The sequence below is a fragment of the Sipha flava genome, unplaced genomic scaffold (genome assembly GCF_003268045.1).
Source record: "Sipha flava isolate LNK unplaced genomic scaffold, YSA_version1 253_pilon_pilon, whole genome shotgun sequence".
Taxonomy (NCBI): Eukaryota; Metazoa; Arthropoda; class Insecta; order Hemiptera; family Aphididae; genus Sipha; species Sipha flava.
The window spans coordinates 473,746-499,320 of record NW_020272905.1 but is presented as its reverse complement, the minus strand read 5'-3'; the positions used below and the strand labels follow the sequence as shown (position 1 = coordinate 499,320).

Sequence of the window (25,575 nt, the reverse complement as noted above, 5' to 3'; positions counted from 1 at the left end):
GTTATGACATTATATTTATAATTGTTGTTTTTTTTTTTTTGTTCAATAGTAATGTCAAAATAATTATACTATTAAAGATATTTAAGATTATTTAAGAATAGCCCACAAGGACAGTTACAGAAATATAAGACGCGTGTGCGTGAAGATTTGTTTAATAATAATTGAAACGAGTTCTTTTACTGATGCCGAACCGCATGAAGTTGGTGTTGTCCATACCAGTGTCAGTGTTCTTTCTACGATTCATCAGCACTGTCAGTAGTTCGGCTGCAGTTGGCTTCCAGACTGGTTCGACTGTAATTTAAACGGTAAAAAGCCGATTACCGTACATATTATTTATTATTTTAATATATTACAGTATTATTTAATAAGAAAAATATGGCTGTTTAAAGTATAATTTTTTTAATTTATTTTTTATTACTATCAAAACCTTTTTAAATTTCATATGTGCGCCCTTGGGAGTTGTTTGTGTGTGTATTAGAGTGTGTGTGTGTAATCACAGATAGATGTACAAAAAAAAAAAAAAAACTTGCATTAGTATTGACAGTTTATTTCGCGTATGAATAAGATGATTTAATGTCACATTCAATTTATAGTTGTTGATCACGTTTGATCATTCGTCTGATATTTATTATTTTATATAACATAAAACATTGTTTCTTTCTCGTCAAAAAGCCACTAGTCAATATTTTTAGAAACGAAAATAATATGAATATTTTATTTGCACTATGTGACACAAACAAACGCTGTCACAGTTTGGTTTGTTTTTAAGTACAATGATTAGGATGCTCTGTAATAATAAAAACCCGTGTTTTATGGTCTATTATTATTTAAGAATTTTTAAAAAAACAACTTTATCACAGGTAAAATAATTTTTCAGAAAAATATGTTACCGAATAAAACTCACAATAAAAAATAGCACAGCCCAAATTTTAAATAGTTGAAGACCTTATAGTTTTTAATAAAAATTACAATGAAACATCGAATAGTTATTACCTTTTTTGATATTGTTTTAAATTTAAATTTTTACTCCGGTATTTAATTATTAGTATTCCAATATTTCTTATGCTTATAGTATCTGTAGGAGATTTTGCTAGGCAATTCAACATACTTTTATGTAAATGAGATGGATGATCAACATCAGTAAACGTTTTAATTTTAGAAATTATACCTATTCCTTACGCGATAAAAACTAAAATAATATTTTTATAACTACATTTTTAAATTAAAAATATAAATAAATAATTATGCCAGAGTCTAATTATTAATAATAAACAACTGTTTTGTTGAGTAGCTTTAACTTTTACCATATGATTTTTTGTGAAATAATATACACATAGTCCAAAATTAATATAATTCAGAAAAAAAATGCATAAAGAATACAAATTATGTAATATAAAATAATATGACTAAGGAGTTAATGAAGTTTGATTATTAAAATTATTTCAATAAATTATCTAAATTGTATATAGGTTATACATTATTAAAAAATAAACTGTATCTTTATCATAGATTTAATAATATTGTAGATCGGATAACCATGGCACATTGGAATTCATCCACAATCAAATACCTAGTAAAAACATTTTTTTAAAACAATTTATTCTAATATTGACTCAAACAGTACACATATAATAATTAGTTTTTAACTTACAGTTTTAACTTGTATTCGATTTCCTAAATAGTTCGTATAAATATTTTAGTATTGGTTATTTAACGATATTTTTTTAAAAAAACATTTTCCTCCTAGTAAAATATTTAATACTTGAAATTTTTTTACAATATTCAATTTATTGCAAAATGGTATGAAAAAGAAACACAGTAGCTTGTGCTATAAAAAGGTCAAATTTTTATTAAAGCATATTAGACGAATACGTGCACATAAATTGAAATGAATATCTCTATACAAAAATAGGATAACACGAAACAAAATGTCAAGTTATTTCTCTTACGAATAGTTAAACAAAAATCAACTGAAATAAATGAAATCATAAATTCATTTTTGATCTTCATTGAATTCTCGGTTATATAACGTTTGGGTTTTCGAGTTATCTCGTATTAAGTGATAAAAAATGGTGCATCTCTCAAGGTTGTACCAAATAATCAAGAACTATAAATCGTTATTTTCTATTTTTGTTTCCCAATCGAAAAATTCTATTATTTGGTACATTTATTGCTTCTATATTACTACGTAAGTAGCTGTCATATTGCGTGCTGATACTAGAAGTTGTGTTTAGATTTAAAATTTTGATAAAAACTCAATTATTTTTAACAAGTATTTGCACCAGAAAGTTGTTTAAATTCATCTTTAATTTATTTTCCAAGTTTCGAGGAAATATACTTTATAATCTTTTAAAATATTACATCAATAATGAGTTTTACAGATGAAAATTATAATGCATTTACATTTTTGGTGCTAAAAAAACCAAATTTTATCGGCAATATTTTCTGTAGATGTCTGTGTTATATAAATGTAGAAAACCAAAATTATAACAATATATATATATATATATATATAACTAATTAATTAATTTAATTGTATTCGCCGGGCACATTAATACACATACACAAACAATAGCATTAAATCACTACTCGATCGTTTGAATAAAAAATTATTTTTTGTGTAAATTTGATTTATAATGTATAGTAATATATATAGTATAATATTTATTTACATTTGGTTAAAAATATTTAGTATAATTATATTGTAATATGTACCTATTTGATTACAAGTCAGACGTCATACATTCTATTTATCAGTTACGCTACTTGTTTCTATTCATTAAACCGCTTCCATAATAAAAACCATTTAATTTTTATGTTTACGAAAAACCAAAAAACCTACAACTATTTAAATTATTTTTTGAATAAACAAATAACGAGTACCCATAGACATAATATTTTTGTAAATATAATTAAATTATATGAAACTAAGTCTTATAAAAGGACTCCGAATCAGATGGAAGGACGCAGTAAAAAAAATATTTAATAATGATCCATGAAAATATGTAACTAGGGGATGTGAAGGATAGGGATTGATGGAATGGAATATTAATGGCCCCGATGGACGTAAATAGTCCGCGAAGCTGTTAATTAAAAGAAGAAGAAGAAACTAAGTGTTAATTATTATCGACAATTGAAAGCATTGCAATGGGTGTAAGTGAATATGATGAGAATAAGCGACAAGAAAGGAAAATTATTCTTAGCCCTTTTACAGATGGTTCATTAAGGTTAGTTCAATTTTGGCAGCCATATAAGTTGCTGTTGTATCGAATTCGCTTCAGCGATAGAATCTAATAAAATTGTTCAAAACCGAAATTTTGTTATTAAAACGCTAATTTAAAGAAATGTCTATTGTAAATTATCAACTAAACGAATGTATTCATTTTGTAAAATACACGAAAAGTATAAGAATTATTCATTACCATTTTAGTAAATTCGAAAATGTTAAAAGTGAAGTGTAATTTTTGTTCTTAGCTTTTGCCATGTTTTATGTACAGTGATAAAATATTATCGTCCTAAATTCGATAACAGAATATAATATTTGTTTTTCGAGTTAAAAAGCATTAGTAGAAAATGAAATCCGAAAAATAGTTAAGTGTCAGGGGCATTTGATGATGACGCCGTTTCCGGCTGTTACTTTCACTTAGTCAAAATAAAGGGGGTGGAAAAATTGTAAGACTGTATTCTATTATGTCCTTTTCTCATCTTCTGAACTTTTTTATTGTCAGTCCATCGACCTACTGGATTGTATGCAATTCAATCATAATTCTATATTCATCACGCAAATAAGCCGTTTTTCCTGCTCAGTATTTTCTAGGATTGCCTCGAAATACGACTACTATACTTATTGACGTTAAAATAACACCCCTATAGTCGTATGCATTATTCACAATGTACCTTAGAGTTTGATCGAACAATAATTATTTTTATTTAGAACACGAGTAGTTATTTTATCGTAACACGGCGACGTGTTATTATTTTAACGCTTTGATATTAATATAATATAATAATCGAGTGGGCGAAATTCGTCCGGAATAATTGTCAATAATTTTGTACGATTTGTTGGTGGCACACTCACGCGTATGTCACGCACACGCTCGTATTCGCGTGCATGACATACAGCTCGAGATAACAGAAGTATCTCATCCGGACGTTAAAATGTATACGATATTATCAGAATTCGTAAGTTATAGCTCAAAAAGAGGTCATGATAAGCGTTCGAATTTGTATTAAAAATGTTAAAATATGCAAACAAATTATAAATTTCATTATTACTTTTATCATAATACATTTTTTGATTTTATATAATTATTTGAATTTTTCTTCTTTCTGGTGACAATAAAACACGCATGAATTATCATCTGAACATATCGAAATACGTAAATATATGTAAAAAAAATGAATTTCGAATTTCATTTCATGGTTATCTGGTACGGATTCATAATGTACTGATAGAAATGTCTTGGACTTCTTTAAACGAATACACAAGTCACGAATCTCCTCATCATTAGGATGATATTATAAGATTTATGTAGACTATGAGAGTATATTACATCGGTTTCCGTCGTCGTTCACGTAGTTTCTGTTGGCGATCATCGCGTACGGTAGCACTACACCTGCCGTCTGGCTGGCCCTCAACCTGGCCACTGGGTGATAAGGTACCGCATATCTCTTGTGGTTCAGTTGGTACGTCAGATAGTTCGGAGTGTCCGCGAAAATCCTCTCGTCTAAACGGCTGTCCTCCCAGGGCGACGGATCTGACAATCCTTCAGACACATCATCTGTAACACACACAATAGAGTTTGAAATATATTTATCATGTAACACAATTAAACTAATGTTACGCTTGTGTTGCGATACAATTATAAAATATTTATTTGCTATTTTTTCTGTACCAATGTTTCGAGTACATTAATTTTGTGCAATTATGGTTGGTTGTACATATTAAATAAAATATCGAAGAATAACAATTTGTTTAAGGTACATTTTTTTTACGTACCATTCATTTTTATTGCATCAAAAATATTTTTAATTTTATTGTACAATAAATCAACTTGTAAAATATAATTCGAATAAATATATTTTTGGTGTCAAAGTAATGTATAATTTCATATTTTGTAAATTAAATTAGGTTAAATTAGGTTAGTTAGATTTAATTATAATTAAACTATTCATTACAATTTAACATAGTGTAATCATAACTTTCAATTATTGTTTCATTTTGCAACCAACCGGCTTTTTATTTAAATCATGAAGTACTGTTTAGAAATGCTTTCAACAGACATTTATCTTTTATCTCAGTGTACATGTCGAATATTATAATCAAGGAATTACTAAAAAATGAACGTATTAAAAATAAAATGTGTTCCATTATAGCATTAATTTTAATAAAGGCTGTGAATACAGGTATGAAAGGACAGTTTTCATAATTTTAAGGAATGTTAACTAACCTAACGTAAGCAACTTCTCATACACTTATCATTGGTCGTTTTTGTTATGACTAGAGCAAGGACTTTCATGCATTTGCATATTTTTTCTGGTTCAATTTATCGTATGCTTGTTAAGTACAAAATTCATTTCATAACGTTTATGATGAAATACTCAAAGTTTTTAATGTATATTTTTGCATATTTGGACATTTTTTAGTTTAAGGGGCATATTTTTGATTATAAGAGCATATTTTAAGCTTTTAGTGCATATTTTGATGGTTTATCGAAAATCAAGCTCTTTGGTGAATATTTTTCATGAACTAATGTCAACAATTGTTATAAACTCATAAAGACGATAAAGATAAATGTTATCTTGAAATAATAATAATGGTTAGTAGGTATTTATTATGTCTATTTTTGTATTTTTAACGAGTAGTAGGTACGTGGTATAAAAACGATAGTATCAAGTGTCTATAGTCAGTGGGTAGATTAGATTCGCATTAGTTCTAGAACATTCATCGCGTGTGTGTTATAGTTTTGTATGTTTAATTTTCATATAACGAACATTTGTTTAATTTTTGTCACTCTATCAATATGCTAAAAGAAAAATCGACAAAAACTTATCGTTTGCGTAATTTTGTAATCGAGTTTGGTGAATCTGTATTTTCAACTGATAATCTTATTTTATTTTGTAAAATCTGTAACGTGAAAGTAGCAAGCAAAAAACGTTTTAGTATCATACAACACCTAAAAACTGAAAAACACATCAGAAGTGCAGCACGTTTAGAAAACAATAAAACAAATAATGTGCAACAATTGGTTACAAATCAAAAATCAAAACTATCGGAATTCAATTCAGATTTATGTCAAACTTTGCTATCTGCAAGTATACCACTTTATAAACTAAAAAAACACTCATTTTAAGAATTTTTTAGAAAAATATATGCAAAGAGATATACCTGACGAATCGACACTTCGAAAATATTATGTAAACGATTGTTACAATCAGACAATCAGACAATGGATAAAATAAGGGTCACTGTCCAGGATAAAAAAATATGGGTGTCAATTGATGAGACTACCAACAGCAATGGAAGGTATGTAGCTAATGTAATAATTGGTACACTAGAAATTGATTGTCCTGGAGAAATTATGTTGTTGACATCTGAGGTGTTGGAAAAAGTTAATCACTCGACAAGAGCAAAGTTATTTGATAAATCAATAGCTTTATTATGGCCCAACGGTGTTCAGCATAACGATGTTTTACTTTTTGTTAGTGACGCAGCACCATATATGGTTAAATCGGCATCTGTAATAAAAGTTTTTTTATTCTAAAATGGTCCACATTACATGTTTGGCTCATGGTCTTTACAGGGTTGCAGAGGAGGTTTGTAACATGTTTCCAAAAGTAGACAAACTAATTTCAAATGTTAAAAAAAACTTTTTTAAAAGCACCATATCGAGTCCAAATTTTTAAAAACGAAGCTCCTGAAGTAATGCTCCCCCTGAACCTATAATTACTCGTTGAGAGACGTGGTTAGATGCAACAGACTATTATTGTAAACATATACAAAGCATTCCAAATGTTTTTATGAAGTTGGATGACGATTCAGCTTCTATATTAAAAGTAAAAAATATTTTGGATGACAATTAGACGCAAACGTGATTTGTATTACAGCCAAGTTTGGAATTATATCTAAATCGATTACCCAGCTTGAAAAACGTGGATTAAAACTAGTCGATTAAATTAACATTGTAAACAGAATGATAGACGATATGAACATAATTGATACACACTCGAAGAGTATAAAATCAGTAGTGGAAAAACTTAAAAAAGTAATAGAAAAAAACAAAGGTTTCAATACGCTTCGTATAATTTCAAATATTTTAAATGACACTGAGGAAAACATTGATGAATTAGGAGATTTGAATGCTAGTGAAATGGTTTACTTCAAATATGCACCGATCACGTCAATGGACGTCGAACGAAGTTTTTCGCGATATAAGAACTTGCTGACAAATAAAAGACGTTCTCTGCTATTTGAAAATATCAAAGAAATGTTAATAATTCAGTGCAATTCTAATTTAGGTAAGGTAAATATTTGAGAATAATTCAACAATTATTTTAACATACCTTTTTTGTGCAAAATAATAATTAAGAAGAATAGGATCCAACATTACATACATATTATAACTTATATTTTATATAGAATAATAATAAAATTAATTTTTTTAAGGGCATATTTAATCGCATATTTTTAATTTTTTAATGCATAAGTGCATATTTTTAAATGCATATTTGATGATTTTTTAGTGCATGAAAGTCTTTGCTCTAGTTATGACAATTGTATACTTGCGAATAAACATTATTAAAAGTATTATAAATCTGGTTTTGAAAATGTATACATGTTACTGTCGTGATAAAATCTCAGATTTAAAATTATTTTCAGTTTCTTATTCGTCTTACAATGATTAAAGACATGAGGTTAATGATGGTAGGATTTTAATATAGTAATATAAATATACATGTATAGTAATTTTAATAATATAGTAAAATATAAATTCATCAAATATTTTTACAAATTTAATGATTGTATTTTATGAGTACTATGATATATAACTGAAAAAAGTTATTCTATTTATTTTAGATATCTAATTATTAAGAAATAAACATAAATGTGTACTTGTTTTGTTTGGTGGTTTGGAAAAAGATCTTTTTTATGTACGGTACGCTGTTCTGTAGTGTAACATACTTGTGTGGACATTTATTTTCATAAACCGATTAATGTGAATTTATTGTGATAACAGGATTGTATAAATATTATATTTGTTTCTACAGTGCAGCGTGACATAGTTTTCATCGACTTATTCACATTTTCGATTTTGTACCACGGAGCTCTCCGTGAAATATAATTTTATAAATCTTAATTTTATTTTTGCTAAATTCAGAGGAGTTCAACTTAGGAGCAGTTAAGTCTTTTTAAGTCCACTTCTTGCCAAGTTATAGAGTATATTTAAAATCTTATTCAGATTATATCATAGATATCTATACTCGGTTGATCTACACCGATGACTATCAACCTGGGGGTGCGCAAAATTTCCGAGGAGGCTTGATCATTTATAAAAACTATGAAACATGCAAACATTTTTAGAAGCTTCAACCTACTAACTAGTGGCTATTCCTATTTTATTCTAGTTGAGACACAAAATATTGTATACGGGTAATAGAAACATAAAAAAATAAAATATTGAATAGTTACTCATTTTTATTTTATTTTAGTTATATAAATTCATTCCTTTATTTCATTTATTACCTACAAAATACGGTTTTCCCCAATAACGATAGTCTGTAAATATTCCAGACTATTCTTACATACCAACAAAATAAATATTATTTGTAAATATCAAACATTAAAATACATAATTTATTTTGACGTCTGGTTCAGTTTGATTACGTCCAGGCGGGGCTTAAGCCCCTCCAATTCCTCTCCAATATTCATCTAGGATCAAAATTATCGAATTTATTTATTTAACCAAACATTAAAAATTAATTAAAATTTAACAGTGCCTCAAAACTTTTATTAATTTATATTTAGTATAAATATAAATAATATAAAGAATATAATAAATACAAATAATATTAGTATCTTTTTTAGTAAAAAGCTTAAAACGTAATATTTAAATAAGTTAATATAATATTAAAATAAACTTTGTTTTATATATTTTAAATTTTAATACAATTTTTTTCCTCTAAAGATAAATTTATTCAAATTTATTGAAAAGTTTATTATTTAATGATTAATACAATCATTTTTCTTTAATCTTATAGTAGCGAGGGAGAGGGTTACCTCATACAATAATATAAAAAGTGTCACGGACACCAAAAAGTTGAGATCATATGATCTAAATTATGGAATAAGTATGTTAATTTATTACAGAGAGAACGAGGTAATCAATAAATTAAAATTACCCAATTGATTCCTGAAACATCAGTATATACATATGAAATTTCAGGTTTTCTTGTATTTAAACGAAGGATATATAGCAGATAGATATACTGTATTTGACACCACGAGCAAACGATTTACTCGGAGCATCTGAGTTGAGTCTCGAGTACTAGTGGCTAACCGCAGATAGTGTACTAGTTGGGTACCGGATTTTTGTAGATATTACACTAGTTAGATCCTGAATTATTTTAGGTGTTACATTAGTTCCTGAATATTTTTTGGTAAGTACTACATTATACTAACATTTTCCTTCTCATTTTAATAGACTTAGGATTGTTTATATTCTATTTAGATAACAGGTATGGTGAAAAGTGTATTTATAGTTTTTTTTTTGTATAGTTTCTTTTCCATTAAAATATAAATTATTACAATTGTATTGGTAAAAATATTAAAATTGTATTAATATTATTGTATAATATTTTTATTTCACTATACTAACTTTCCAATACTATTATATACAAATATTATATAAATCATAGAATTTTAAAAAAATATGGTCCTGTGGTCTAAATAGATCATAGACATTTCTAAGTCTATTAAAATATTAAGGAAAATGTTAGTATAATGTAGTACTTACCAAAAAATATTCAGGAACTAGTGTATACCTAAAATAATTCAGGACCCAACTAGTGTAGTACCTAAGGTAATTCGGGACCTAACTAGTGTAGTAATTTTAAATTCGGGACCCAATTCGGATGCAGCCGATTTACTTAACCAATGATAGATTGTTTCACGGGTGGTCTTTTGTCTGATAAACGTATTATAAGTTTGCTAAGGCAGCGACAATATGTCGGTCTTATAAACAGACCAAATTAATCGTGTCAATTCGCGTACTTTATATCCGATCGATATATATTTATAACACAATTTCATTGCACGCTAGTAATCGAATGTGTCCATCCGTGACAATTCGAAACTAACGACTTCGAGCTGTGAGTAGTGTATTGTAAATCATTTGTAATTGTAAATAAGTTATAAACAATTTTATTTTTCAACAACGTACCTGCCGACTACTGATTTTGATTAATTCCCCACCATCACAAGAACTGAATCAATAAACATGATGACTAAATGGCTATAGCTATGATAAGAATTTCCTTGAGAATATTTGCGTTAAAATATACAAGGAGCTAGGAGGAAGGGCGTAGAAAAAATATGCTGAGGAATATCGAAAATATATCGTAGATATAAAGTATCTCCGAAGAGAATAAGTTTATTAATATTGTTATTATTCTTTATATTGCATCAATAGGAAGTAACAAATTGTATTCATACGAAGGGGAGTATGTATGTTATGAGTTGTGGTTAATTATTTTATTAACATCAATTTAAATATAGTATGAAATTTTAAATAATCATTTTGTTCTTAGAAATCTTAAAATTTGTGATTCATAATATTTCATGATCAAACATTATATTTGTCTTATTTGTCTATATCTTTATTGTAATGTTTAGAAAACTGAGTTTACATTGAGCTCGATTACTCTTTTTGAATTAAAAGATTTATCATTGAATTGATATTTGACAACCTACCTAAGCCCTATCCCAAACCTTATTCACACCCCAAACCTGTGTTCAATTGATCTTATTTTATTTGCTTACTCGAAAATAATTCTTAGAATAATAGAAAACAAACATTGTGGACTGACCAATTTATCATTAAATTTCCAATTCACTTTAAAAATATGACGTTCCCAAATGTTAAAAAAAAAAAAACTTCTTAATACTGATATAAATGTTTGAATAATTTATTAATGCGATTTTAAAGAAAAACCCTGTTCGGTCAACAAATATTAGTTCGTTATAGTGATTTTGTTTTAATAAAATAAAAAAGCGAAATAATCTAATCTTCCGGAGATTTTGATTTCAGTGATATTTAATCATGATGATTAATACTTAACTTACACTATTTATAGTTTATACCTTTTAGTTATAAGATTCAGTAAAAAATCAACCAATACAGCTGTTGAATATTTTAAATAAAAATAAAACTTTGAAGTAATTTTATACTTTTCCGTTGGCTGATGACTAAACAAATGCAATTATATCCTATTTACCTGCACGTTTTTCTATTCTATTTCATTTATCCCTGCACTTAACTCACAATATTTTAATTTTTCATCAAAACTTTTTTTGGTCATGATTTTTTCATTAGTCGAAAGATAAATCATAAAAAGTCAACATATTTTTATTTTTGTTTTTAATTTCGCAGTCACGAATCACAAAAAAAGATAAATATAATACACATATATCAAGTGGTTACGATTTATTTGCTTTGTAGATAATTTTCAGCATCAAATTTCAAGTTCAGGTAGTTAGGGAAAAATCTTTTTTCTTCCGGGGTCCTAATTTTTTCCTTTCATAATGTTCTAGTTTTTACTACCAGCTGTATTATATTTTATTGATAATTTTATATTGTTAAGGTAACATTACGATATTCATTTTTGAATTTTAATTTTTTTTTCTTTCCAAATTCATCATGAGCATAATATACTCGTAACCCTACCCAAAAATAATCTCAAATTAATTGAGGCAAAAGTTTTTATTTAACATATTTTTTTATAGTTCGTTAAAATATTTGATATTGTGTGCAATAGTAAATATATTCATAAAATATAATAATAATTGTATGCAACTTCTTATGCCCACGAATAAATTATACACAGTATAGTATCTATTATGCACTTGTGCGATTGATGAGTGCACAAACGATATAAATAATAAATAACGTAATATTAGTAATGCAGTATACATTCGGAATATACGAAAGTAAATTTAAAATTGTGTGTTTTGTGTTATTATTATTTATTTTATTATACCACTGTCACAGGTGAATCGTAATCGTTCATTATACAAATAGTTACATGGTTTTAATTTAAGTCGTCCAAGCCGATTTCGTTTTTTTTCGTGCGCCGTCAAATATAACACACGTACGTACACGAAATCGAACAACTGCAATACTGCTATTATAATGCGTACAACATACGTTTTCGCAAGTCCCTCGATCGATTTAGTATGAATAAATAACTCGAAATGTATTGGAAATAAAACCGATTAAGAGGATACCGAATATATATAATACACTATAGCAAACGTATTGAGTACCGAACGATTTGTTGTGTCACGGTAAGGTTGATGTAATGGTACATTGGTTAATTTTTTTTCATCCCGAATGTGTGATTTCTATTTAGATATTTATATTCACGATAAGCTCGTTATGAATAACATAATACCGTATACTAATTATTTCCAGATTGCTGAATCAGTGCACGTTCACGAAAAATAATATAATAATAACAACTATTATTATGGGCAAGAAACCAAAAAAAAAAAAAAGAAAAAAAAAAGAGAGCAACAATCAATAATGCATTCGATTTGCAGTCAAAAACATTCGCATTTAAAATAAGTACAACAATATAAAATTATTCGTGATTAAAATTATTTTTATTCAGATCAACATTATGAGTAGTTCGAGGGGCGAGTGTTTTTTTCTTTTAATGAAAAATTAATGAGTTGAACATTATTATTAAACTAACCTTTGGAGCAGCCCGGTCAAAGTATTCGTCAATTGCCTTTACTCGTGTGTAGAAATCGTAATGGAAATCGATCGACTTGATACCCTTGATACATCCATCATTGATAGTAAAATCACGAAATCCATTTGAATTATTCATATAAATCAGTTAAGAAATTAAACCGATTATCCAAAGAAAATATTAGTCAAATTTATTTCACCCTTATTAATTCCGTAGTCAACTCACAGAAACACTTTATAATATAAATGTCATACCGATTTTATAGTTATATTTATTGATATTTTAAACTAAACTTAAAATTTATGAAAACTTAATCTATCACCCCAATCAAGATTTTGATTAGCTTTTACTCTGTATTTTTATTTTAACTATGTACTAAGTAATTACAATAAAGGAAGACTTCATGTAATTCATTCATTTTTTGATTCATTTTTTGAAATATATTTCTCTTTACGAAATAAATTTACATTGGTCAAATTTCAAATTTTTATTTGTATTTACAACAAATAAAAAATGTATATTAATATTAAAAATACCGTTTGAGTTTTAATGAATTAATCTGTATATATAAAACAGTAAGCTGATTGACTGCTACCAACGCACAGCTCAAACCATTGGACGGATCTGGCTGAAATTTGGCATACAGATAGCTATTATGATGTAGACGTGCGCTAAGAAAGGATTTTTCGAAATTTTGAATTTAAAGGGTTGAAATCGGTTTAATATTTTTTGACCAGGTCGATAACTGCGCTATTGAAAATGAATTATTAGCTGTTACTTACTTCCCGGTCAAAGATCATATGATCGACATGATATAATTGCAAGAGTGTTTCGGTTAAAAGTCAAAAAGACCATGAACTTATTGACAAAAGGTTAAATATTCGGAGAAGTGAGATGCTATATGTATTCAACAGAATACCAAACTGTAGAGAGGTTCAGGTAGATGTAAGCTATAACTTATCGAATAGGTTATGATAATAATCATTATCTTAAAAACTAAATTAATATGTATAAAATATTATTTCAAAAATCTTAATTTAAATTTCAATAAATTTAAAAAAATTTAATCTTGGCAGGTTACATACATTTATATACTTAAACCCGGCAACGACGGGTAATTCAGCTAGTTACAAATATTTTTATAATATAAATAATATTATTATTATTATTACCTATTATATTATATTTATATTTTTATATTTTTATTTATGTTTTATATTGTCCTGGTAACCGAAAAAGCGTTATAAAACTTCAAATATCTTAAAAATTAATTTTTGTCCTTAATATTTACATCCACGAGGCTTTGGGAAGTACGATATATCGTATTATTGTCGAGTTAAATACATTTTTGTTTTATACAGTATATATTCATTTAACGCTGTATTTTTTACAAAAATTGTTTTCGCGTGAAAATAATAACTGCCTCTCAATGAAAAATATTGTTTTGCTTAATCCAATAATTTTTCCTAAAGGTTTGATAAAAATGTACATCAGCATAATTAAACCATTCATCACTGAACCATGAGATACGTCGAAGTCTCTACGTACATATTACTAAACGTACAGCTGTGCACTATAATAGAATAAAATTTGTTGACATTTTAGAGAATAATCGATGCTATTCGGATCTTACATATGTTAATGTATCCAAAGGTTTTTTCGTAATATTGATTTTTCATACGAGTCGATAAAAAATATTCGTAGAAAATATATTTAATAAAATAATTATAATGTAATAAAATAAAGTCTAAAAATGTTCGTTGTTTCATTCGTACGTGCCTGTCTTGTATAAATATGTTCCAATTTCAACGCTAATCTGTGATAAACGTTATTGGAGTCACAAGAGGTGGTCAACCACTTAGGATTTTTCATGATGCGCATGCCATGCCTAATTTCTTACTAGACACAAAGCTGTACCATTAGTACGAGTATGTTAATTACAAATATTTTCCCAAAAAGAATGTTTCTTCTTTTTTTTTTTTTAATTTGCTGCCACAGTTAATGATCAATGGTACCGCAATACGATTACCAATGTTTTTGTGGCCTCGTCTTGACAACGTGAACGTTACAGAAATGGTTTCAACTCGGACGGTACGTCCTGCCTTGCAGCAGCAGAAACCATTGTACTGTTGTACGAGAAGTTTCTGGTTGCACTTCGAGAGAGACGTGAACTGTCTAGCAAGACCATGTGATCTTTTTGATTAGTTTTTGACAAAATTTTTACCTAATACTTAAACAACTGTTAACTATAGATAGTATAAAATATATAATTTCAAAATATTTATTTTTAACCATTTATAAAAAAATTAAATATTCAAGTTTTCTTTGTTTTTTTTTGAATATGTTGATAAAATAAATTAAATTTGACAAAAATTCTTTGATATTGAACCTATTCGAAATTAAAGAAAAAAATTGAGATTAATTCCAAAATAAATGATAAAAATCACCAGTCTGTTACATTTTTGTAGTTAAAAATTCATAAATTTTAAACTTTTATATTTAAAGATTGAAATGTGGGGGTACTAGGATTTTCATATAGTTTTCTTTATAGTTAAAATAAAGTTTCTGTAGTTACAAAATTAAATTTTGATGAAATTGGATATTTTGACGAATTTTCATTGAATTATGTTGGATATTTAAAGATATTATAAAGTTTCGAATCATCTAAATGACGTTTGTACTGTTTATAGATATTTGAAATTTTGGATGTTCCCAAATTTAAATGGCTTTTTTTTTACGAAAGTTAGAAAAGTATTAATTAATCTGGGTTTTTTACCATCTATCAAAATATTAAGTGATCTTGACTATCTTTTACTTAGAATCATTTTTCAAAACCAATGGTACATTGAATTTAAGTTTGAAATACTAGTACAGCAATACCAACACCCATCTCTGTATCACCTTTGACCGTGGAACAATTTTGCAACTACACAATATGGGGCTGGTATGCAATTCTGAATTCGGGGCCTAAATATTTTTTAAAAAAAGTATTTAGCTACTATAAATAAAATATGTTAACCGGTGTTTTTATTATGGAAGGTAGTCTAGTGGATCTTCAATTTTAAATGACCTGCATTAATGTAGACATGCATTATTTTCTGCTATTTCTGTTCTAAGAATTAATATTACCATAGGATTATTAATACTTTAGTAATATAATAGTATTTATAATCAATTGTATTGAATTTGGTCATTGGCAACTAATTAGTAGTTGAGTATGTTATTTGATTATAAATATTTAATAATATGATAAATCTATTTTTTAACATTTATAAATTTACTTTAGTTTAAATGACTATAATAATACATCGCGTGGGGCCTATAACGGTTTAAGGGCCTATGTGCAATGCACACCTTGCACACCCGGTAGTTGCGGCACTACCGTGGAATCTTACACGATCTAGATGTCTTATCATTTTTTTTTTGTTGACGTTTATTCGAAAAATGAAGTGTTTTTTAACCAATTCGAAAATATTGTTCATTTTGTAACACGCTTTTCATGATGAATACGTCGAGTTTAAAGCGATTCCTCTCACCTTATCAAACAATACGTATTACAATAAATGTACGTATCTGTATACCTAATTAATTACGTGTACCACCAGCAATATCATATTATTGTAGCGTTAGACCGGTATTGGAACCACTATCGAAATGATGAGAAATATAAATGTATAATATGTCCATAAAAGCAGTGGCGCCGAACTACAAAAAATGCAGTATGGCAAATATCAAATTTTATTAGTATCTACCCACCTACCAATCGGTATAAACGGTGGGGGGGGGCTGAAACCCTACCATAATATTGTATTCAAAATTGATATTAATATATATATATATTTATATATTTATATATCCATTTTCATATTGTGACTTATCAATAATTTATGATATAGCCGATATAGGTGTACACTCTATATATTAAATAATATTTATTTTTCCACATCGCACTATCGTTATCGTATTATCTGTGTTAATATTACGGTTTTCTGGGATGTATTGACGTAATCAGCTTACCACAACTGATGTGCTTTTATGTAATAATGTTAAATATTAAATAGTTTTAATACTTTCATAGTACTACGCTATGTGTCATCTACCAAGCACCTAGAATCCACCCACTACATAATTCACTATGGCAGTCGCCATACTTGGACATAGGGATCGGCGCCACTGCATAAAAGAGTTGTATCGTTATACAACACGAGAGATGCGGATGTTATAATACAATTTACAAGTGCCATATAATACTTATAGGTACGTATGGTTTTAGGTAAATTATATTGCAGATTTATTTTCCAATATTTAAATGCGTATTTACTATGTTTACAATGCACAATATAAAATTTAGATGTACAGTAAACCGATTACCGTTGATTACCTATTTGTTTTTACAATACAATACAGATTTGTTTGTGATAAATCTGATTAACATAAGTATTAAATAATAATTATATATTAGTTGTCACTTGTTATTGTGTAACACAAAATTACTAATTAACTGAAGCCATGAAAAACAGTTGTCAAACAATGTTCATCATTAATTAAGAAACAAGAATAAGTTTAGACAATTAATAATGACGGGTACAAATATTTACTAGTTTACAGTTGAAATTTGTCCATCAAACTTTCATTATTATTATAAATATGACACTTTTAGCGAAAATTAAATCTCTCTTTTATACCGATAATGATGAACGGATGACCATATGTATAGTTGATACTTTGTAGTGGAGTAGCTTGCCAAAGTACACAAAACGTTTAATCATTAATATAATTAAAAATTATTACAAGTCATTTTTGGGAAAATTAATTATTCCAATTTTCGGTTATAAATAACATGATTTCACGAAGAAAAGGGTTCGATGCCTAAATGGATAGTTGTATGCACAACATGCGCGTTATTGTTGAGATCAGATACACGATGAAATTAATTAGCCTGTTTCGGGTAACTAATTAATTGCCATATCGATATCAGGGCAAATGGCACGTGGTTTGTCGTAACAGTGTGTATGTTATTGTAGAGCAAGCATATTGTGTCTATGGATGTACACAGCTTTAATAACGCTAATTTAATGAACCACTAATTGATGATTTGCAATAACTCCTTGTAAATTTAGTCGACAAAAAATATTTCCCGCGATACGATAAGAAACCGGGTTTAAAAAATGTTAACAATTATTAAATGCTGCTACAAAAATGCTCGTGGGTTCTGTTAGAATATCTTCGTTAAACGCTCAAAAATAAATAAAACGTGTTCAAATGAAATCTTGTCATCGTAAATTACATGAAAACAAAGCTTGTTGCGGTTTTAATGATTCTCAAAGCTATTTACTAAATTGTCTAAATTGAAACCGTCGAATTCTTACGTTCTTTTCTCTCAGTGGAGTGCACCAAGTTTGATACATTTTTAACCTTCAACAGAATTCATCGAACGGCTAACGAAATGTGAACTATTTCTATCGAACGTTTCATACAATTCTGTAATCGTTGCGACGAATCATCATCATAAATCATCATCACCGAGTGTTGCGGTATAACGAATATACGATAAGACGTTTGAGAATTGTAGAATGGGAATAATTTTGCATGCCAAAATAGTTTTCAGTATATATTATAATAATATTATTAAAAATAAAATAAAAATTGGTAAATGGTCAGTACTCGTAAATTAATATATAAATAAATAGTTTATACATAGAAATAAATAAATGCTTAGTCTGGAGTGTTATTATATTTGTAATATACGACCGGTTTCGAACTAAGAATTCATCATCAGGTGTGTACAAAGTTAAAAAAACAATATTTTCTCAATGTACTCCTTCCATCATTTTTTGATAAACAGTCGTGATTTTATTAACTTTGCAGATATCTGATGATAAATTCTAAACGAAACCTAACCAGTCGTACGTTACAAATATTGTAATACATTATAAATAGTACTCTAAGCTGAGCGTTTATTTATTAATTTATTTCTATGTTTAAACCATTTTTTCATACATTAATAATAATTATTACATTTTCCATTAGTTGATAACTATTTGTATTAAAGTAGATAGCAATAATAAGCTCCATGATTACATGATATTATTATGTACCTATATGATATTATGATATTATGATCCCCATTCACGCAAAAAGCGTCAAGTCGAATGATTGCTATTTTGTTATTCATTGCATATTACAAGGTATAAGATAAAACTCTATACCAGGTGCTATAGTCGAAAAAGTTTATTTAGGTATGTTAAATACATATAGAAAACAATTGTAAATTAAACGCACAACGCGTAAATATAATGAAGATAATATATAAATTTATATTTTTTTCGTTTATTCGTTTAAAACACGTAAAACGAAATTCAAGATACTCATTATAATATGATACGGATTATAAGTCCAAGTATATTATCAGGTATAATATGTCATTTGGTAAAAACTAATGTTAAGTACGGTTAAGGAGATATTTTTTAAAAATGGAAAACTCTTATCACGGTATGTCGCAGTCATGTTTGAATAGTACATCGCCGTGTGCACGTGAAATCATTGACAAAAATACTATATAGGAACTAATAGTGGTTGGATAGAGTACGAGAGTGTTTTATTTACGATATTATAGTCTATGATGATATCCATCAAGACGAAACGCATTGTCAAATTACCCCATACACCACTCAACCGCCAATATTTGTGGACCATCATTACTATGTCTGTTGTTAGTCCTATAAAACTGAATATTATCGAGTCTGGGATTTAAATATAAGAAACATTATACAGTCGACTCTCGGTAACTCAAAGTTGAAGGGAAAAAATAAAAATTCGACTTACTAAAAATTTCGAGTCATCAAAAACTTTTAGAAAGTATGTGTTTATTTTTAAATAATTTAATTTTTACATTAAAGAAATAAAAAATATATTTTCTTGCATTCCTACTTACATTTTATTATTTTTAAAGAATTGGTGTAAAGTTAATTGTTTTTGTTTATTTAATAAATTGTTCAAAATTCTATTTTCTAAAATATCTAGTGGTTTAAATAAATAATTTCGGTAAAATATTTTAAAATTATTTATTGTGCCTTGCTCTAATGGTTATAATACAAACGTAGTATTAGGATATAAAAAGTACACTTAAATAGCATTAAAAGTTGAAGTTAAATTGTTTGCAGTACAATTATGAATAATAAGTAAGATTTTCCTTTACTCAGTGACTATTTTTTTTTATTTAATTTCATTAACCACAAATTAAAAATTTCAGATGTCACCTAGGAATTTTTGTTCACATAATAATCTAATGGTAATGATTTTACTTGTTTAAAACATCTTTGCTTTTTTGACTTATCGATCAAAAGTGGTCTTAATTTTTCTGTGCCCGACATATTTGCCCCTAACAAAAGTGTTACTTTTTCTTTGCTATGTTTTCCATTTGAACAAGATTAGCCTTTCAATATGAATGTTTTTTCAGGTAAATATTTGAAAAATAATTAGTCATAAGAAAAATAATCGCCTTGATAAATAATTTTTAGTACTGAATTTGGATAAGAAAATTTGAGATTTCGAAAACTTGTCAAATTAATTTTCGAGTTAACAAGATTATTTAAACATCAAATTTACTGTTATTTGAAGGGGAGTTTTAAGACATTCGAGACATTGAGAATTTCGAATTATCAAGGTTCGAGTTACCGAGAGTCGACTGTACTAATAAGTTATAGTAAGATGAATATAGTGATGAAACTTTGGTTTCTACCAATTTACTCAAAGCGACTAAAAATTGATATGGGAAGGGTAGTTCACAAAATCTAAAGCTACCAAAAAAATGGAACTATCAAAAAAAAATATTTCGAAAGTATATAAACCTAAATTCAGATATTTAAAGGATTCCAATTAAGAAAAATACCCGGTCAAATTTGAATTCATTACTCATAAACGGAAATATTGGATCATCATAACGCATGGCGAAAAACAAATATCTAGTTCTTAATACGTGTCTGGTGGATGCAGTCATTGCCATAATAGCTATGGCGTAAAAAGATTTTTAGTTATATAGAAACTTTGTCGATTTTAGTTAAAACTATATGCTTAATTTCAGTAAAAAAAAATAGCCCTATATAGTTCAACAACAAATACCTAAAAGAACGGTTAATTATACTAAAAAACATTTTGGACGAGTGGAAAAGGAATCACCGACAAAATATCGCAACTAAAATATCGCGAAACCATTATATGGCATGGAATAAATATCGCCAACATGAAATATAGCAGTAGTTTAATTTTAAATAAATAATATATTTTAAGCATATAATATTGTTATATAGTAGAATTGATATAAGTATTAAAAAAAAAATTAATATATGTTATTCATTGAAATCAGGCATGGCACTAGAATTTTTGTCCGAGGGAGCAAAGTGGAACAAATATTTTTTATACATGGGCTAAAGTTTTTTCAACATATACTTAGGTTAATTAAATAAAGTATAAATATTTTCGTATCATATAACATAATATAGCTATTCGCCATATACTACACAAGTTTTTATATTATATGCTCTAAAAGTCTAAACAGATAATATGTAAACAATTTTGAATAGTTAAAAATGTTTAATCAAAGACCTTCAACAACTATTATTCATAATGATTAATGATGTCCAAAAATAATAATTTCTATATGACTTTAATATTACATACCTTTATTAATGAATAATTATTTTTCTTTTACTTACCAACATATCATAAGTATAAATGAAAGTAACTGTGTTTAGTAATGAACAGATGACTTTGTTTGAATCATCTTTAATGCAATTATTTGGGATAATTTTGTTTGTTTATTTTCATCCAGTAATTAGTACTCAATAAAGGTAATAATAAATAGATGAAAAATTCTTTTCTTATTTTACAAAGCTCAAAACATATTTTATTGAAATTGTAGTAAATTTTTCCCTTATTAGATAAATAATAAATTTAATTTATTCCTCAATTTTTTAGTACTAACATATGATAAATAAGCTAAATATTGATATTTTACACAATACCTGTTTATGCAACATACAGTAAATAATTGAAAATCTTATATTATAATTAAACAAAAATATATAAAATTACACCAATATCAGTAGGAAAATTTAAAACATAAAACTTCGAAAATACGAAAGTATTTCCATAAATTAAAAATGTTTAAAAAGCATATTTCATAAATTTTTGATATAGCTCTTTTAAAAATAATGTTTTATGACTTTATTATGTCGTACATATTTTTCAGTGGGGGGGGGCTGGTGAGGGGGCTGAACTGTTTTCTGAAGGGGAAAGAGCCCCACCTTGCTCCCCCTGGCGCCGTGCCTGATTGAAATACCTTGAAGATAATCTTCAATTTCTCAAAAAAAAAAGTAAAAGATGAATATAATTAGATGAGATAAAGTTAAATGCAATATACGGACGCGATAATATTGTACGGCGGTATTATTTCTTTACGATATATTGGTTTCGCAATATTTTGGTCACGCAATATTTTACCGGCGATATTTTGTCGGGGTACCGTTGAAAAGCATTATCAGATTATTATTGTACAAATAAGCTCAAACCAATTGCTAACATGACCATTATTCTTCGCTTTACTGACAATAGATTCAAAGATACACAAGAAATTCTAATTAATTATATTTCATTACAAACCTATGATTGTTGACATTTTGGTGGATCAATTTCATCAACTAAAATACTAATATATGATATAATAAATGATATAATAATATCTGTGTAACAGATATGTATCAGGAAGATCGTAAGTTTAGTCTTACAGAAATTCCATCAGAGATCAAGATTAATAATTTTAAGTAAGTATACATACGAGTAATTCATATTATGTGTAACAGTTAGCCTACAAACCTACAACACATCCCACTAATCTAATTTTTTTAATTTTTTTTATATAGCTTCATATTTTTTTGGTTTGGTTGCGTATTATTCAGATCACTATATTTCTCACATCAAAAGATAAATCAACGTTTGGGAAACACACAATGATTTGCAAAAAAAAAAAAAATCAAAGGATTTCACTCAGATACTATGCTAATAAGGCCTCATTTAGTGTGCATATAAAATTTATTTTAAAGATTATTACAAAGATTTTTGATTTTCTCATTTAGTTCTAATATTTTATTATTTCTTTTTTACATTTCATGTAATTATTTTTTAATACAACGGTTCACATTTAAATAAATGAAATTTGAGAACATGACAAAACACCATGCTAATATCAAACTCAAGTTAGGTTAAATTTATAGTTATAGTTAAATTTATGATAAACCATAAGTAAGTATTTACATATAGTTTTTTTTGTATGAAATCTACATATTATTTAGCAATTACAAGAGTTTTGAACTTTCATAGTGCTGTAATTTTGGAGAATTTCGTAATTGCTATAGTAAGTTAATAAAATGTTAGTCCCTTGAAATTAAAGTTGAGTTTTCTCGGAAATAGTGTGGTCACAAATCGTTTGATTTAGGTTATAATTAGTTACTAAAAGGTACTTAATTTGGGGATAGGTCCATTTTCGATTGGACATAGTCGGGGGCCTACTTAAAATACATCATTGTCGTAAAAATACGCAAATACTGAGAAAAATTACAGCCTTGTTAAACGGGTAAAATTACAAAATCCAAAAGTAGTTAACATATTACAGGATACGTACTAGTTATGATGATAATAGAATATTCGAAATAGACAAAACATTTAAAAAATGTATTTAGAAAAACTAACCAGTATTATTGCAGACAGTGAGCAGAATATAAATTACCATAATAAAATGTTAATTGGGAGAATAAATGTGCAAATGGCATAAAGTAATGTAAGATGACATCGATATTATATTATTGCATTACATATCAAGAGGTGTTGTGTTATGAAAAAAATATTTTTTTTTCAATATCACTTATATTTATGAGATGACATTATTGTAAAATTTAAATGTTCCCGGTTAAATGACGAACATATCAATATAAACAAATTAGTTGAAAATATTCAACCTAAAGGATTATGTTAAATATTTTCACACGTCATTACACTCCTATAAATGCATTGCTTCCTTTTTTTATTTAAAACATTATTTTTACAATTTTGTTCTAAAATAACTTAATGATTTTTTTTAAAAAAAAGAAAACCATGAGGACCACTGAATACAAATATTCAAATCGTAATTTAACATTCAATTAAACATTGATAATTTTCCTAGTAGTTTATAAATAAATTGTATTTTTAATGCAGTGAAAAGTATGGCTTACGTGTGTAAAAAGATTGCCAATCTCAGTGATTGTTTTCATGATGTTTTAAAATAATATCTGCCTTGCTTGAAAATAAAAATGTCTCGACAATCTACTGCAACTCGAAATTACGAAATAAAGACAATCGGATCGCGCGTGTGTCAACCGATATTATGAATGTCATATAATATTGTATTATTTTTATTTTTACTTTTTTTTTTCGCAGCTATGGCTTTTTTAAACATTTTTTATAAAGTGTTCGTCTGGGTTTTCAATTCATTAAACGTGAACCCATGTGATCGCCAGGGCTCGTCGGGTATATGCATTGTAGGAATATGACGGTACGACCGTCTTGGTGGAACAAAACTAAAGAAATAATTGTAACTCACCATTAATCCCGGTTGAAGCAGCGGTGAAGCCGAAGACCAGGGCGGCGACCAGCGTCAAATGCAGAATCATGTCGACGCGCGTGGATATAACGGATGGCGGTAAAGCTACAGGTATATATGCAATAACAATAGAAAAATTATATTAGTACACGTACGCGCAAGGGGTCACGATTACGATCACGTAGTGGCGTCATTTCAAATTTAATTTGCGTATTCATACGTATGCTACAGACCCCGTGTGGCATTGTCAACGCATCAAACGTTTAACGATCCACACGGTTTCCAAAGAATCTATAAAACCATTTTATATTAATAGTACTTTTAATAAATAAAACGTCGAACAAACAAATATTCACGGATAATAATTAGAATAAACACATATTTTTAAAAGCCCCATGTTCGGGCCGAACAATAATTAAGAAGCAGGCGAAATCACCGTGATTTCGAGTCATAAATGTAAACGATGCTCTGCCCAAGTGATACCACTACGGTCGTAAAATCGTGGGGAAGGTGATAAGCAAAAAACAACAACAACAATAATAATAATAATAATAATAATAAAAAATATTTATAAACATAATGATGATTACTGTTGACGCGAACGAGTAGGTAACAACGGGTGCTTTTCGTCTGGCGTGTGGAGTCCTGTTCTGTAACGCTCGTGGCGAGAGTTGCCGACGAACGGTGTCTGCGATGTCGGAGCGCGGGACTTTTTGAGGGGCGGTTGCTCGTGAGGCGCAAGCGGCCTATATCGGCGGCGTGCGGTCAGGAGTAGTACGCGCGAGAAACGATAGGGGTAGACGACGGCGGTTGCAACTGTAATATTATAATGGGACGTGTTACACGTATGCAATATGTGGTAATATTGTTACGATGTGTATGCAATGCGATGGCGTTGATATTTTCTTTTTAAGTCTGGGCACGCGTGAACGGCACTGGCAAACGGCGCATTCTGAGTCGACGGGCAT

At 28.0% G+C, this 25,575-nt stretch overlaps 2 protein-coding genes across 3 annotated transcripts; one reads left to right on the top strand and one right to left on the bottom strand.

The window, feature by feature from the left end:
• Positions 1-23: 23 nt before the first annotated feature.
• Positions 24-25,575, bottom strand: LOC112684636. Its single transcript, XM_025556251.1, has 4 exons — positions 25,198-25,575; positions 24,608-24,712; positions 4,554-4,781; positions 24-291 (listed from the first exon to the last, which is right to left on the bottom strand). The coding sequence occupies exons 2-4, from the start codon at positions 24,675-24,677 to the stop codon at positions 152-154; spliced, it is 438 nt and encodes a 145-aa protein (XP_025412036.1). The 5' UTR covers positions 24,678-24,712; positions 25,198-25,575; the 3' UTR covers positions 24-151.
• Positions 5,820-7,583, top strand: LOC112684637. 2 transcript variants are annotated; one of them, XR_003148726.1, is made up of 3 exons: positions 5,820-6,294; positions 6,365-6,526; positions 6,804-7,583. XR_003148726.1 is itself a non-coding variant. In XM_025556253.1 (2 exons), the coding sequence occupies exon 2, from the start codon at positions 6,450-6,452 to the stop codon at positions 6,762-6,764; it is 315 nt and encodes a 104-aa protein (XP_025412038.1). In that variant the 5' UTR covers positions 5,820-6,294; positions 6,365-6,449; the 3' UTR covers positions 6,765-7,583. The 2 variants fall into 2 exon arrangements, 1 of the variants encoding a protein (XP_025412038.1); XM_025556253.1 differs by having other exon boundaries at positions 6,365-7,583.